Genomic DNA, 15,736 nt, shown 5'->3' on the forward strand with positions numbered 1-15,736 from the left:
AGGTGCCACAGAAAGCAGTATGGTTCAGCTCCTTTCAACTCCTCTATGGACACCCTGTTAGAGGACCTCTGAGCCTTTTCCAAAGAGGTTGAGAGCAAGCTCTCAGGAAGCCCCCCAGGATGTGATCAGCTACATGCTGGCCTTCCTCAACCTTGTGGAAGAAGGCTAAAAGCAACCTAGAGGCCAGCTAAGAGGTGTTGAAACTCTGGTACGGCCAGAAGGCCCCACTGATAGAGTTTCAACCTGGCCAAAAGGTTTGGGTCTTTGAACCAGTAGAGCCCAGTGCTCTCCAGGACCTCTGGACTGGCCCACATGAGATCAAGGAGCAGAAGGTGGAGACCACCTACCTGGTGGACTTCCAGAACCCTAGGAACCCTTTAAGTGTGCTCCACGTGAACCGACTGAATCCCCACTTTGAGAGGTCCGTAGTGAACATGCTCCTAGTGAACGATGAGGGAGTAGAAGAGGAGTGAACCTCTCCCTGACCTCCTCTCTGCACAGGAGCATAATGGGCCAGTGAAGGGTGTCAACTTCTCTACCACCCTGACACCAGAACAGCAAGGTGACTGTTACCAGTTGCTGGGACAGTTTGCCTCACTGTTTTCCCCCACCCCTGGACTCCCGCATCTGTTTGTTCATGATAAAGAACAAAATTTACAGGTTGTCAGATAAAGTGAGAGTCTGTTTCAAGGAGGAAGTCTCCAAGATGTTACCCTTAGGGGTGATTGATCCCTCTAGCAGTCCCTGGTCCAGCCGAGTGGTGTTGGTACCAAAAGCTTCCCCACTGGGTGCCAAACCAGAGCTCTGGTTCTGTATGAACTACTGAGGACTCAGTCACCCAGACTGGTGCACACCCCATCCCCAGGGCTTATGAGCTCATTGACAGGCTGGGCGCTACCAAAGTCCTCATAACGTTTGATTTGACATCAGGGTACTGGTAGATCGCTCTGACTGAGGGGGCAAAAGATAGGTCAACATTCTAAACCGCAGAGGCATTATATGAAAATGGGTTTCTGTTGCAGTACCCCCCCCCCACACACACAGACATACTTTGTTCCTGATTCTGATGCAACTTTGACTGAATGTACACTGGGTACCTGCTAACCAGGTTCCCAGTGCCTGAGTTCTTTCCCTAAACTGTACCTTTGTTTCCACAATTGGCACACCTCTGGCACACCTATAAGTCCCTTTTAAGGGCTGCAGCATGTATTGTGCCACCCTCAGAGTCCCTTCACCAAAAACATACACACTGTCATTGCAGACTTTGTGTTTTGGTGCAGCTAAAACTGAAGAGTTGACATGGCACACATCCCTGTGTGCCATGCCTACAACACACTGCCTGTGGCATAGGTAAGTCACCCCTTTACAGCTCCTTACAGCTCTAAGACAGGGTGCACTATACCACAGATGAGGACATACGTGCATGAGCAATATGCCCCTACAATGTCTAAGTCCATTCTTACACTGTAAGTGCAGTGAAGCCATATTGAGTTCATGGACTGGGAGTTTGTCATTACGAACTCCACAGCTCCATGGTGGCTTTACTGAATGCTAGGAAGTTTGGTATCATACTTCTCAGTATAATAAACCCACACTGATGCCATTGCTGGATTTAATATAAAATGCACTAAGAGGTTCTCCCTAAAAAACCTACCCAACCGCTAGTTTTTTTGGGGAGGGGAGTTTTATATAGCATAAACTCAACCCAAAGGTATCAAGAGTGCTTTACATGAGCACCAGTTGTGTTACAGATGGACACATCCATTTCGTTAGGCACATTGTGATGAAGTAATTTGTCCAGAATCACAGGATATTGAACGTCCCTGCCGAGGCTCCAACCCGGTTCCCCAGCTTCGAGGTCCGCCGCTCTATTCATTAGCTTGTGTGTAGCTGACTGGTCTGCACCAGCCTGCCACCCTCAAACATGTTTCTGACCCCCTGAGAGGAGAGCCTTGTGCTCTGAAAAAAGCCTGCTCTAGGTGGAGGTGCTACTCATCTACCTCAAGCAGGTACATCATTCAGGGCAGTGAGCCTCAAAGGCTTCCTGCCCATTGTTATGCTAGCCATGGCCCTTCAAGCTAGTGGTGATGCCTGCCCCCAGAACAAGCCACACTTTCAGCGACAAGGTCCGTTGGGAAATTAGTAAGCAGGAGAGGTGTGTCCCCTCTCAGCCAGGACCGTCCCGAGCTGAAGTGACACCTCCTTTGAAAATCCTCCATATTGGATGGAAGGATTTTAGCCAGTAGGATTAGGGGATGCCCCCTCCCCAAAGGGAGGGGACATACAAAGGGTGTAGTCACCCTAAATGTATGTAGCCCATTATTAGCTACAACCTGCCAGTACCTGTAACACCCCTAAATTGAGTATTTAGGGGGACCCCTGAACCCTGAGTCGCAGATTCCTGGTGACCTAAAGAAGAAGGACTGAAGAACTGTGCAGCAGTGAAGACTCCAGATGGCAACTGACTTGTCCTTAGCCCTTCCGGCCTGTCTGCAGCCCTCAAAAAAACCTGTTCCAGAAAGCGACTCGTCCTGCAGGACCAGCGACCTCCAGAACCCTAGGAGGACTGCCTGGCTTCCCCAAAGACCAAGAACTCCTGTGGACAGCCGCCCTGTCCACAAAGAACCCAACACTAAGGATTCCTTCGCCTTTTGGAACCGCGACTCCTGCCTACTCTGCACCTGATGCCCAAGGCCTGAGTTGAGTGGCCCACTAGTCCAGTTAAGTCTCCCCAGCGATCCTGGTCTCAAATTAATCGTTGGCTGACTTCTCATGGTCTCCATGAAGATGCCTCGAACCTCAGCCCGAAGGGTCCCCCCAACCACGACCGGCTCCAGTGAAGATTTCCCTACGTCTAAAAGTACTCCTGCATCCTAAGCCTCCCGGGCCAGCCGACGGTGCCCTTGGCTCCACCAGCATCTCAACTTACCTGCCTAGTTGTTGGTCACCTTTGTGCAGCCTTCTGGTCCGAGTCAGCAGCCTGTTTGTGAAACCGAGTTCCCTCATTCACCTGCATTGGGTGCCCGACTCTGTATTTGCACCCTGCACCCGGCCGCTCCTGTGCCCTGGTGGTGTATGCTTGGTGCTACCTTGTGGCCCCCATGCTTGTCTAAACCCCCATGGCCTGTGCCCTGAAATCACCGGTACGTACCTGTTAAACGTTTCTCTCCAATCACCCCCAATCTGCATAGACTAACATTGTGCCCTCAACATCAACTTTGACCTCTGAACCTGGCCACCCGTGCTAGTAGTGGTGCAACCTTGATATCCACTTGAATCTTGCCCTGTGTTGGTCCAGACCCTCGAAGACTTGGGTAGTAAGTTGTGTACTTACCTGTTAATGTGCATAACTTTTTTCTTTCCATAGGATAGTATTGTATTTCTTGCTATTTGCTCTGTCTATTTTCTACATTACGAAGTTACTGCTACTGTTGATTGACTCTACAGAGTATTTCCAGTACTCCTGTAAAGTATTCCTATTGCTATTTGCAACACATTCCTCCTGTACCTAAAAGTATCGCTATTTTTAAACTGGTACTGACCTGTAACTGAGTTCTTCTTGGTTCTAAAATAAAAGTAACAAAGTAAAAAATGTTATACAAACATTAAACTTGGAGTTAGTCATTGAGTGTGTGCCTCATTTCTCGATTGTGTGTGTACAACAAATGCTTTGGCACAGACCTCTGATAAGCCTAACTGCTCGATCACACTACCACAAAAGAGAGAAAGTTATTATCTACTTTAGCTTCTGTAATCCCTCCGGGGATCCACTGGACTCTGTGCAGTCTATACCTTACTTTGGTACAGAGCCAGCTTCCTACAGGAATTTCAAATTCCAAGTGATGCCCTTTGGATTAAAGAATGCCCCAGCTACCTTCCAACGATTGGTTAACAGGGTCCTGCTGGTAAGGAGGCTTTCTTAGACGACATCACCATCTATAGTTCCAGCTGAGAGGAACATCTGCATCACCTCCATGAGGTGCTTCAGGCCCTGCAACCGGTGGGCCTGACCATCAAGGCCAATAAGTGCCAGATTGGGCAGGGTTCCGTGGTGTACTTGGGACACCTGGTAGGTGGAGGCAAGGTGCAGCCCCTCAAGGCCAAGACTGAAATCATCATGTCGTGGGAACCACGTAAAACACAAACCAAAGTGAGAGCCTTCTTAGGCCTCACTGGCTATTATCGTAGATTTTTTAAGGGCTATGGCACCATTATTGCACCCTTAACTAGTTGACTTCGAAGAAGCAGCCCAGATTGGTGATCTGGACAGAAACCTGTCAGAAAGCCTTTGTCTCTCCCAAGGAAGCCATGTGCCAACACCTGTGCTCGGGGCCCCTGACTTCTCCAAGGAATTAATCGTACAGATGGATGCTTATGAACATGCATAGGGACAGACTTAGCACAGTGGAATGAGAAAGGCCTAAACCAACCAGTAGCCTTCATTAGCAGGAGATTACTTCCACAGGAATAGAGGTGGCGTTCCATTGAAAGGGAAGCTTTTGCTGTTGTCTGGGCACTGAAAAAGTTTAGACTATACATGTTTGCGACTCACTTCCGAGTTTAGATGGACCACAGACCCCTCAGGTGGCTCATGCAGATGAGGGATACAAATCCCAAGCTGTTAAGGTGGTCCATCTCCCTACAGGGAATAGACTTTAAGGTGGAACATCTCCCCGGGACAGACCTCGCCGGTCGGATTGGCTGCACAGCTTCTCCTGCTACGTTGTTCTCGGCAGCAACAAATCAGTTTTAGTGGTCCTTTGCCAAAGGGTTATCTGGCATTGTGAAACTGTCTTCGGCTACAGCCCTCTGCTCGTCCCACTGGAAATGTTTTACTTCCATTTCAGAGACTAAGCTTGAACTTTGAAGGCTTAGTCTCTGAAGGCTATCTAAGTACAACCCTCCCTCCTTGGACACCTCCTATAGCTTTGCCCCGCGAAACCTTACCTTTTCAGAACCTTTTTTTAAAAAGACTGAAGGTAAGTGCTGACCTGGCCCAATCCACTTCCTGGATCAGAACTGCGCTCCATCTCAGATTGAATTTTAAATACCTTATTTGCACTTGACATTGTTCTGGGGAATTTTGACGTGTGGTGGATGGTGGGAATCGAACCCTGACCAAAGGAAGTGGGGAAATTGCAATGACCTGCCATTTTAACTAAGGCGCGCTCTAGTTGTTATGCAACCGGAGCCTTCAAAACGGGATGCTGCGCGTGCGCGCTCGAACCCGTGGTAGTGCAGATAGCTGCTCTGCACATCGCTGATTTGTGAAAGCTGCTATATTTTTAAACTGTTGTGTGCTTTTAGATTTAATTTTAAATACCTAATTTGCACTTGACATTGTTCTGGGGAATTTTGACGTGTGGTGGGCGGTGGGAATCGAAACCTGACCAAAGGAAGTGAGGAAATTGCAACAACCCGCCATTTTAACCAAGGCGTGGTCTAGTTGTTATGCACCCGGAGCCTTCAAAACGGGATGCTGCGCGAGCGCGCCGTTGGCACGCCGAAGGCAAGCCCATCTGCGCCCGTCAGCGTCCCAGAGGCGTCGGGAGGCGGTTATGCTGGTTCTCTGGTGCCAAGTGACCAGTGCTCAAGGGTCAATCCCATATGCTACAGTGGGAAAAGTCTCTTGGCAATCGGTAAGTGTGCGAGTTGCCGCCCCCAATCCCTTCCTGTTGGCAACATGAAGGGTTTTAATTGTAGTGTTTGCAACTGGGTACCTCATACCCCCCACCCCTGCTGTAGGAAGCAGAACAAAGCCTGGAAAGCAGGTCCCTTGCCCCACGGTGTTTTGGAACACGAGGGATAATAATGATTTGACAATGATGCTTCTAAATACACGCTCTCTGAAGCAGCATGAGTTTCAAATCTTTGATATGCTCTCTGAGCTTAAACCTGATGTTATGTTTTTGACGGAGACCTGGCTTCACGAAGGCTCCAATCCGACTAATGCAAACGCTATCCCCCCGAGCTATCTAATAATGAGGAAAGATCGTCGGGGTGGACGAGGTGGGGGAGTTGCTATCATTTATAAAAGTTTGGTTACCTGCACTGCATTACCTACTTTTGAGTTGGATGATGCCAAAAGTCTTGGTTTTTTGTTAGTGGTATCTGCCAACCAGTCAATTGCAGGTACTTTAATTTACCGGCCTCCAGGTCAGGCGACAAGTTTTCTGGAGTCACTAGGCAACGCTATTGCTCCTATAATTGCAAAATACAAACAATGTCTGGTACTAGGGGACTTTAATATTCATATGGACCATGGTATGGACCCTGAGTCTTTGAAACTATCGGAATCTTTTAGTATACTAAACCTTACTCCGTATGTCTCCACCCCTACGCATGAAAGGGGACATATCCTCGACCAGGTTTTTTCAACGGACAAGATTGTAATTGACCCGCCCCGCCCTATTGTATGGTCAGACCATTGCCTACTCACTTTTAGAATTAATAAAAAGCTGGTTCAGTATCATACTCAATGCACAGAGCGCTTCAAAAGGTTTAGACCTTTTAATCAGATGACTACGGCTGCACTAGGTAATGCACTTAAAACTCATCCTATCTGTTTTAGGGACAATCTAATGCATGATGTACCTTCTTTAGAGAGTTGGCTGGAATCCCGTGCAAATGAGATTGCTCCTTCTAAGCTCCGTGCTGCCAATGGTGGCAGAGCCTCAGCCCCCTGGTTTACTGTGACTCTCAGGAAAAGTAGAAGTCTTTGCAAACGTTTGGAGAGAACTTGGAGGAAGGACTTTAATTCCGTGGATAAGTTAACTTATAAAGTGGCAATAAAAGCACATTATGTCAAAGTTCTCATATTATTTTTATACAAAAATCACTACCATACAGGCTTCATTGGGGGTAGTATCTGCACCCTCAGTAGGCAACTTGGATAACACCCCTCATGTCTTACCCAATGCCGGTGGATTCCTTCTGCATTTTCCTTTAATCACGTTGGAAGATTCATTAAAGATAATGCGCTCGCTGAGATCGGGCTCACCCTCTGATCCCTGCCCTGCGAAAATTCTCGCATCTGTTGCAGAGGTGATAAACCCGGCCTAAGGTTCTGGCTGAAGGAGTGATGCCCGATAGCTGGAAGCATGGGAAAATTCTGCCACTTTAAAAAAAAAACTTCCGCCGACCCTTCTGTAGCCAGCAACTATAGGCCGATCTCGTTGCTGCCTTTTTACTCCAAGGCTTTGGAGAAATTTGTAAATAAGGTTGTTGTGGAGTTTGTTGAAACCAACTGTGTTTTACATCCAGGTCAATCTGGCTTCGGAGCTTATTTTAACACGCAAACAGCCCTCTTGGAAATATCTGAATCCATTAAGGCCACACTGGACAAAGGAGGGAAGGCAGTTCTGATACTGCTGGACATGTCCGCATCTTTCGATACCGTACCCCATGAACTCCTTTTGGGTAGACTCCAAGTCCATCCATAGCACTGGGGCCTTGTATTTGAGCAATAGGTGTCAGCACTATGTTCCATCTAGAAGTTTGAGGTACTCGAATATGCTACTTTAACATATCCCAAGGTTTTTCCGCTCTCGCTTGGGTGGGCGATCATTCCAGGTGGTGGCCTCTCGGCTTTGGAATAGCTTGCCTCTAGTTCTGCGTCAGGAGCAGGATCTCCTCAGTTTCAGATGCAGCTTAAAAACTTGGCTGTTTGCATAATAGCTCAGCGGCTTCGGGGCGTTTCAGTTTTGGTACTGTCACTGGTTCCTTTTTTCTAGCGCCGGGACACTCCTGGGAGTAACCGTGCGCTCTATAAGTACCCAGTAACATTAACATTAAGCCATATTTTTCGACTTGGACCTAGTCATTTATCATTAATTCAACGTCATTCGATTCTGACAGAGAATCACAAAAGCTTACAATTCAATACAAATTTAAAAAAGGAAAGAGTTGATCAAATCATTAAAAACAGGTGCAATAAAACATTTACAATTTTTGGGTGCAGCAGTTAAAAACTTCCTTCTAGTGATGACAGACCTCAATCTTGCCACTACCACACATGTAAACAAGTCCGGAAGCAATTGTAAAAGTAAGTAGGCTGGTCTGCATTGTCTAAAATTTAACAATTTCATTAAAGGTTTAATAAAAATATTCCTCAAGTCTGTATAAAATTTGCAGAAAAACAGTACATGGACTGTTGATTGTTTAGAGATCTGGTCGCAAGGACAGCATGGTAATTGACAAGACCAGTTATTGATAGTGGGGAAACTTGTCAAACAATGAAAAATGTCTAATCTAAAACATGTCAAGACAAATCTATGTTGAGCATTTAAAACACCAATTAAATACGGTTACATCATGTAACACGTCAGTACCATTTGATTATGTTGTACGGTGGGCTTCACTAGTTCCAATGTTAATCTCTTTTCCTCTAAGTGGTTCAAACATACTCTCTTTAATGATACTCTTGATATGTGCAACAAAGATTCAGGATTTTCGTAATATTCAGAGTGACAAATATCATGCATGAAATTTTTTATGTACTTCAACCACGAAATTTTCAGTGCGTGATCAGCACTGCAGCAGTCCTGTACATTGGCTCTGTTAAACCTGTATGATCCGATTTCCATAGCTTGTGCCAAAGGAGGACTGGCTGCATCCTTATCAAGTCTTCCAAATAGGTTACGCACAATTCCGCATGACACACTAAATTAGAACAGCTGGTTGGAAGCCCTAAAAAGTTTTTAAGAAACCCATTTTCTACCAGCTGTAAGGAATCAACATCTACGTGTCCCCACAACTCAGAACCATACATCGCTATTGACCAGCATTTGGCGTTGTAAATGCTCAACATATCCCTGGGAAATGTACGTCCCAATTTCCTAGAAAAGTTTCTCAGACCCGCAATTGATCTAAGGAACTGCATTCTTCTCGATTTTACTGCACTTTTACAGTTACCATTGCTATCGAATAAAATTCCTAAATACGAGAAAGTTGATGTTTGAGGTAAAATCTCATTTCCTATTTAAATATTGCACCCCTTGGCTAACTTTCATCCAACTTTCATTACGTACGTTTTACCTATGTTAATTAAAAGACACAAATTCTCCATCAAATTTACAAATTTATCTAAAAGGTGCTGAAGAGCGTTGGGGGTGCGGGCCATAAGCACCGCGTCATTCGCATACAATAATACTGGTACTGGCCTATTACCGATTTGAGGCAGGTCAATACAGTAGTCCACAAGGGTACTACCCAAGTCATTGATGTACAATTTTTTTTAAAACGGCGCGAGTACGCACCCCTGGCGGACCCCCTTCTTAACGTCAACTGGGCTCGTGCATTCGCCATTCATACCATATTGAATCTTGGCAGAACTCATTGAATGTAATGTAAAAAATTCTTATAGAGCGCAACTTACACCGGACGGTTTCTTGGCGCTAATACAAGTATTTAAGAAAATTGACGATGGCACAGTCAACACCCATTGAGGCCATACTAGACCAGAGTTTATCATGGGCGATACAGTCGAATGCGGAGGACAAATCCACAAACGCCAGGAACAGATTGCCCCTTTTTATTTGTGTGTACTTGCTCATTAGCAAATTCAAATTTATGGCCTGCTCTGTGGTCCCAACACCCTGGCGAAAGCCATATTGAAAGTCGGACAGAATATTGTTACAATCTGCCCACTCCTGTAGTCTGTCCAGCACAATACGACCCACCACCTTAACCAGCGAATCCAGCAAGGAGATAGGTCTATATTGTGCGGGGCAGTTAAGGTCTCCCTTTTTAAATATTGGCACGATATGTGATTCCGACACACTGGAAAACCAGCTTCCTGAAAAGACTTAAGGACCAGGGTCAGGAGAGGGGCCCAGAAATCAGTGTTGTCCTTAAAGATGTCAATCGGGATCCCATCGGGGCCAGGTGCCTTTCCTCCCTTGCTGGCTCCAGGTGCCTGAATCACCTCCTCCAATGTGAAGTTAAAATCAAAATATTTACACAAAAGAGTAGGCCCAGGGGAGACATTCCTTAACCTAGCCACAGAGTTATCTTGATCTTTTTCAGCCGAGCCCATATATAATTTCGCAAAATGGGCCACCCATTCTTGTTCTGTAATTGCTCTATTCTGGGTTTATCATCGTCGCAACAAAAGGGAGCATTTACAACACGACAAAATAACTTAAAATCTTTGTTCTGTCTTGCATCCTGCAGATGGTCCGCAGCCTCCTCTTTAAGAACCTTTTTGCGATGGTTTAGTGCTAGTTTATAACCCTGCCTACAATTTTGTACTTCTGTGTTATTCCTAGGTAACTCCTTCACGGCCCTCTTTAATTTGTGTGCAAGAGTGCACGCATGATCGAACCACCCTTGCTTTTTTCATTACCCCTCTAGTCTGGTTAATAGTCAGCCCAGCACTAAACTCCTTGCTGATGTGTCCAAAAGCCTCCACGACCCTACTAGCGTCAGCAGTCTCATCCAAACAGACCCCAAAAGCCGTACTCGGTTTTATAAGAATTTGCTGTAAAAATCGGGATGGGTCAACCATGAACCAGCGCAGGGCAAAGCCGTTCGAACGGAAGAGTACTATGTTCTCCGCAGCAAGGGTGGATTGCCATTGGCCAGGCTTATTCTGAACACTAATATTCAACACAATACTCTGTGGAAAATGATCACTCATTACGATGTTATGTAGTATAACGTTAAGAACTAGTGAAGAGCAACGTTTGGGAAATAAGAGGAAATCAATGACACTCCTACCCCTGCTACCATCAAATGTACAGGGTACTACCACCGGGCTGCCTCCAAGTTCGTTACTAAAACCTAGATCGTATTTAAAGAGCAGCTCGTTAAGTTTCTCCCCATACCCTGAATGAACAAAATGGGAGACGTCGTCACCCAATGGAGAGATCATGCCACAGACTTTATCAGCCAACAATGGACAAGGTTGGATGTTAAAGTCGCCCCCCCCCCCAAGCAAGATTTTATCATTTAAACCCTTATTCAGAATATTTCCCAATTCCTCATCAAGTTGGCACAGTGTGTCCATTATGTCCAAGTTACAAGCATTATTATACAAATTAACTAATATCAACTAAATAGAGGTCGTGCAATCAACCTGGACAATTTGGTAAAACGGGTTCGATGGCTTTACTGTTACACTATTGGAGGCCCATTTATTAGATACATAAACAGAGAGACCGCCCTTTGATCTACCGTGGCTGGATGGAATGGCTCGGGAGTGGGAGGTCTTAAAACCATTAAGATGTATAGGGTCATTCGTCCAGGTTTCTTGCACCATCATAATCGGGAAGCCTGTTGTAAACTCCACCCATTCTGGAATGCAATGTTTACTGCGAAGCCCCGCAACGTTCCAACTTAAAACTGTAATGTTATTCCCTGATGATATAGGGATCTTGTTGTTGTCATCAATATCATCGATATCATTTCCAGAAAGATTACAGTAACCAGTAGGGTTACGAGCCACGTTCCCGGACCTAGTTTAGCACGACTAAATGGGTGCGGTTGGTGCTTTTTTTTTCGGGGTGGGGGGAGTTTTATATATCCCAAACTAGATCTGAAGGTATCCGAGCGCTATACATGAGCACCAGTTACGTTACAGACGGACACACTCATTTTTGTTAGGCACGAGGGGATTAAGTGATTTGCCCAGAATCACAGACTGCTGAGCGTTCCTGCCGAGACTCGAACCCGTTCCCCGGCTCCGAGGTCGATCGCCCTAGCCGTTAGGCCACATTTTCTCCCTGCTTTGATCTTTTAGGCACTAGTTTTTACTAAAGCTTTAAAAATTCTTAACTCCGGTTCTACTGATTGGATGTTTGTTGTTTTGGTATCAAATCATTTATCAAATTGTACTCTTTTGTTTGTAAATTGGTGTGGGATTTCTCGTGTGCCTTCTTATCACTTACTTTTTGTGTGCTGCATAAATACTTTACACATTGTTTTTTGTGGCAAGCTACCCGGGGTTAAGCACAAGTTAATTTAGTGACTTTTTGTGGTTAATGCTGCAAGAGATTGTGGCTGTTGCTTGACCAGGGCGCACACCCTAGTCAACCAACTTCTCAGTTTCTCACAGCCAATATAAGGGGGCTCTGCATCAGTCAATCAGTGGACGTTAAGCAGTCGCTCTGCACTGAATTGACCGCTTTGGAATGGCGAAATCCGTCGCTTGGAAACTGAAGCCTCAGACCACCCCAAGATCATGCCGTCCCTATGGGAAGAGCTTGAGAAGTATTATTCTGTGGCTTTGGGGATACTCCATTCCTTGCACCGGTGGGAACATATAGAAGCTGTAGATGTAGAGAGGGTGGGAGTGAGGCAAGTTGCTGGCATGGCTAACCAGCCCGGTTGACAGTGGAAACCCCATTACCCAAGTTGCTGGGCCAACAGGGGTAATTATCTACTCCCAAACTGGTATATATGAAGATTGCACAAGGTATTATCAGTACGGAGCCAATGACCCTGTAGTGGATGAGATTCTGGGGGCCTTCCTAGACGTGGCGCAGCTGCTGGAAGCGGAGCGAGAGGGGCTTGGCTCCCCATCTGGGTGACGGAAATCAGCAAGGTCATCAAATGTTTGGTGTGAGGTAAGACAACCAGGATGGATGGCTTCCCAGTCTAATTTTACCAGACCTATGCCACACACTTGGTTCCAAGACTGGCTGCAATGCATGTCAATGCACTGGAATGCATATACCTCCCAGATACGACCAGAGAGGCACCGATTCTTTCCATCCCTAAGCCACTGAGCGATGCCACTGACGTAACGGCATATCCCCCACTCTCTGTGTTGAACTTTGATTATAAAATTCTCAGTAAAACCCGGGCAAACCGGTTACCAACAAATTGATCTGCGATGGTGCATGAGGATCAAAATGGTTTCATCCCCACAACATCCGGTGCTTTTATTGCGTGCCGGGCAAGACGGATCAGGCTTGATTCCCTGAAGCCCTGCTCTTCTCCTTTGACATCCGGAAGGCCTTTGATACCCTTTGGTGGGATTATCTGCAGGCGCTCATGAACAGGATGTCCCTGCGGGGGTAACAAATGTGTTGCATTGCTCTAAGCCAGTGCGCAGGCGCACACAGGTATGTGCATCATTAACCCCTTTGAGATCTGTCGAGGCACAAGACTGATGCTCCCTCTCCCCAGTGCTCTTTGCACTAGCGGTCGAGCCGTTTGATTACCTTTTGCAACTGGAGCGCCAGGATAGGGGTATCCCATTGCATGATGGGGAACATATTTGCTCTTTGTATGCAGATGACATGTTGATCTTCCTGAGGAATCCCCAAATGGGTATCCTATTGAGAGTAGTGCTGCCAGGCTACATTGGACTGGTTTCTGGCATCAGTATGAATTGGTGGAAATCCTGTACCTTCCCGGTTCCCCCAGAATGCATGGGCCGAACAGAGCAGGTAATTTTGATTTTTGCACCTACCATTGGGGATAGCCCACAGAGACATTGCCCTCACAGGAACTCTCAGCAGCCACCCCCCCCCCCCACACAGTCATTGGCGGACAGAGGTGAAGTGGGCGGTGGCTGAGGGCGTGGCGTTGCAGACCTTTAGGTAGAGGTGGTCACTAGCTTCTCAGACTATTACCCCTAGACGTCACAAGCGCAAGTTGGGAATATCCCTTGCATCAATCGATTTTAGATTGAGCAGAGGGCCATCCCGACAGCCCGATGTCAGGGGATTGGCTATGGGACTTGATTGACCATGGTGCCCCAAGGAATATACGTCTTATCCTCCTGCCCATGCGCCTTATGATCCCATTTGCCTTTTCCCCTCTGCTGATAGGAACACCTCCTAGTTAGTCAATCACTGACTGATACATCAGTCACACTGGGCGGGATTCTTATGTTTGTTCTGAGTTTTGTTGTTAAGTCTATGGCATTCCTTCATTGGTGGGAAGAGATACATTGTTGCACATCGCCACTGGTATAGGATGTGAATATGGATAACTGTCAGCAATGTATATTGAATCCTAAATGATTATGGTTTACTACACTGTCAGAGCTAGAGCATATTGTAGTCTGCTGCTTTCAGCATGCACTGCTTTAATGCTCGCTTGTAACTTGACTATACCCTGGTATTAATGTATTTGCCTGTATGCTTATATCTCTGTTTAAATCCAGCAAAGAAATATTTTTTTTAAATGTTGTAGCTTGGACATTTTCCTAGTATGCCTAGTGAATGGGGGATAAAACTTTTATTATAATCCTTGACTCTACTATGGGCCTCTGGAGTGCTTTCAATGCAGGTTTTACAATGTCTCTCTTTCACAGTTTAGGCAAAATCTGGCAGAATGTACACTCTGCAGGCTGCCTTGACTGGACATTCTTAAATAAACATATTCTTAACGTGTGTATTGCTTCTACTGTTCTAAAACTGAATTTATACAGTACTAATATTATGCAAAACTACTTAGTGTTTTTAGAATACTGTTTATGTTATCCTTACAGCAAAAATTAAAGGAGGAGAAGGAAGTGAAAAGGGCTCAATTGGATGGGAGACACGATTATGTGTTGAGAATAGTGGCTGCCTGTTTGGATTTGGAGAAGGCAGAAATAGAAGATGCAGTTCTTGAAGGCAATCAGGTATGTATATGTAGCCACCCTTTGGTCCATGAGTACCGCTTTCTCAGGGTACTTTTTGGCACATTTCAGAAGGAGTTTTTCAAAAATACAGTATTTCTTTGTATGTATCCGTCCTTCTTTTCTTTCGCTGCAGCTGAAGATGGTAATTCACAATTTGTTATACACTCAAGACCAAAAGTTCACGGTAACATAAAAGGAAAGTGATGGTGTCAGAATATCATTGGGTACTTAGTTATCTCATGCCCAAGACAACTAGATACAAAGGTTTTATTTAATGGATATGACCCTAATGCAGACCAATGCAGATTTATGGTTTGGGACTGGAAGTCAGACATGGAGGGAGTGTGTAGTAGGTGTATTGAACTAGAAGGCAAACAAAAAGAAGCCAGGTTCTTTGAAATTGCATTGCATTTATAAAGGTGCAATATTTCATTAACCCCTTTACTGCTTATGGTTACATGCTGTCCCACCCTCACGTTTGAGCCCTTTTACGATCAAGCATACAGGCCACTGTCTGGTTGCAAAGCACCTATTGTCAACTTACCAAGACCTTACAGTGATCTTGAAGGCCATCCATTTTCTACCATTGGTTCTCTTTATTGTCACTTTCATTTGCTTGCTTCTTATTCAATGGCTTGTCTTGTCCATCTTGTTTTAGTCCCTCTCCCGGATCATATTGTCTTTATGTGTGTCCTTCCAATGCTTAGTTTTAAAGAACTGCTTTTTCCTTTTTGACTGTGTGTGTTTTCCATTCATCTGTCTCCTTGTGCTAATCTCCCCTGCTTTGTGTTGTTTCCATTGTCTGTGTGCTTCTAAGCCCCACACGTTCCATGTGGTTCTCTCTTCACTCCATGTTGTTCTGTCCCTCGTGTGCATCTTTCCCGCCATTTTTGTTGCTCCCTGTCTCATGTGCTCCTTTTTCCTCCCGCCCACTCTCTACCCCAACCCACCGTTCTAATGCCAAACTCTCCATCGCTGTAATTAAAAAAAATTTGGGGCTACCAGCCCTTCTGCTTTATGAATAAAAGCACTTTAGCACCACTTCTTTTTCTTAATTGTTTTATTTTAATTATGATCAGTCTTGGATCGCTAAATAAAAAGGGCAACCATGTCACGCAGGCACATCATACCTAAAAAACAATGTGACTGCCCTTTTCC

General features: G+C 45.6%; 1 protein-coding gene across 1 annotated transcript in view; it reads left to right on the forward strand.

Annotated features, from left to right (window-relative positions):
* The window catches only part of DNAH5 (dynein axonemal heavy chain 5), a 5,853,083-nt gene that overhangs the window by 26,283 nt on the left and 5,811,064 nt on the right, over positions 1-15,736 (forward strand). Inside the window, exon 2 of the mRNA XM_085606747.1 lies at positions 14,444-14,578. Within this exon, the coding sequence (XP_085462873.1) occupies positions 14,444-14,578 (135 nt within the window). The remainder of the gene's footprint in view (positions 1-14,443; positions 14,579-15,736) is intronic.

This window comes from Triturus cristatus, chromosome 5_2 (genome assembly GCF_964204655.1).
Source record: "Triturus cristatus chromosome 5_2, aTriCri1.1, whole genome shotgun sequence".
Classification (NCBI taxonomy): Eukaryota; Metazoa; Chordata; class Amphibia; order Caudata; family Salamandridae; genus Triturus; species Triturus cristatus.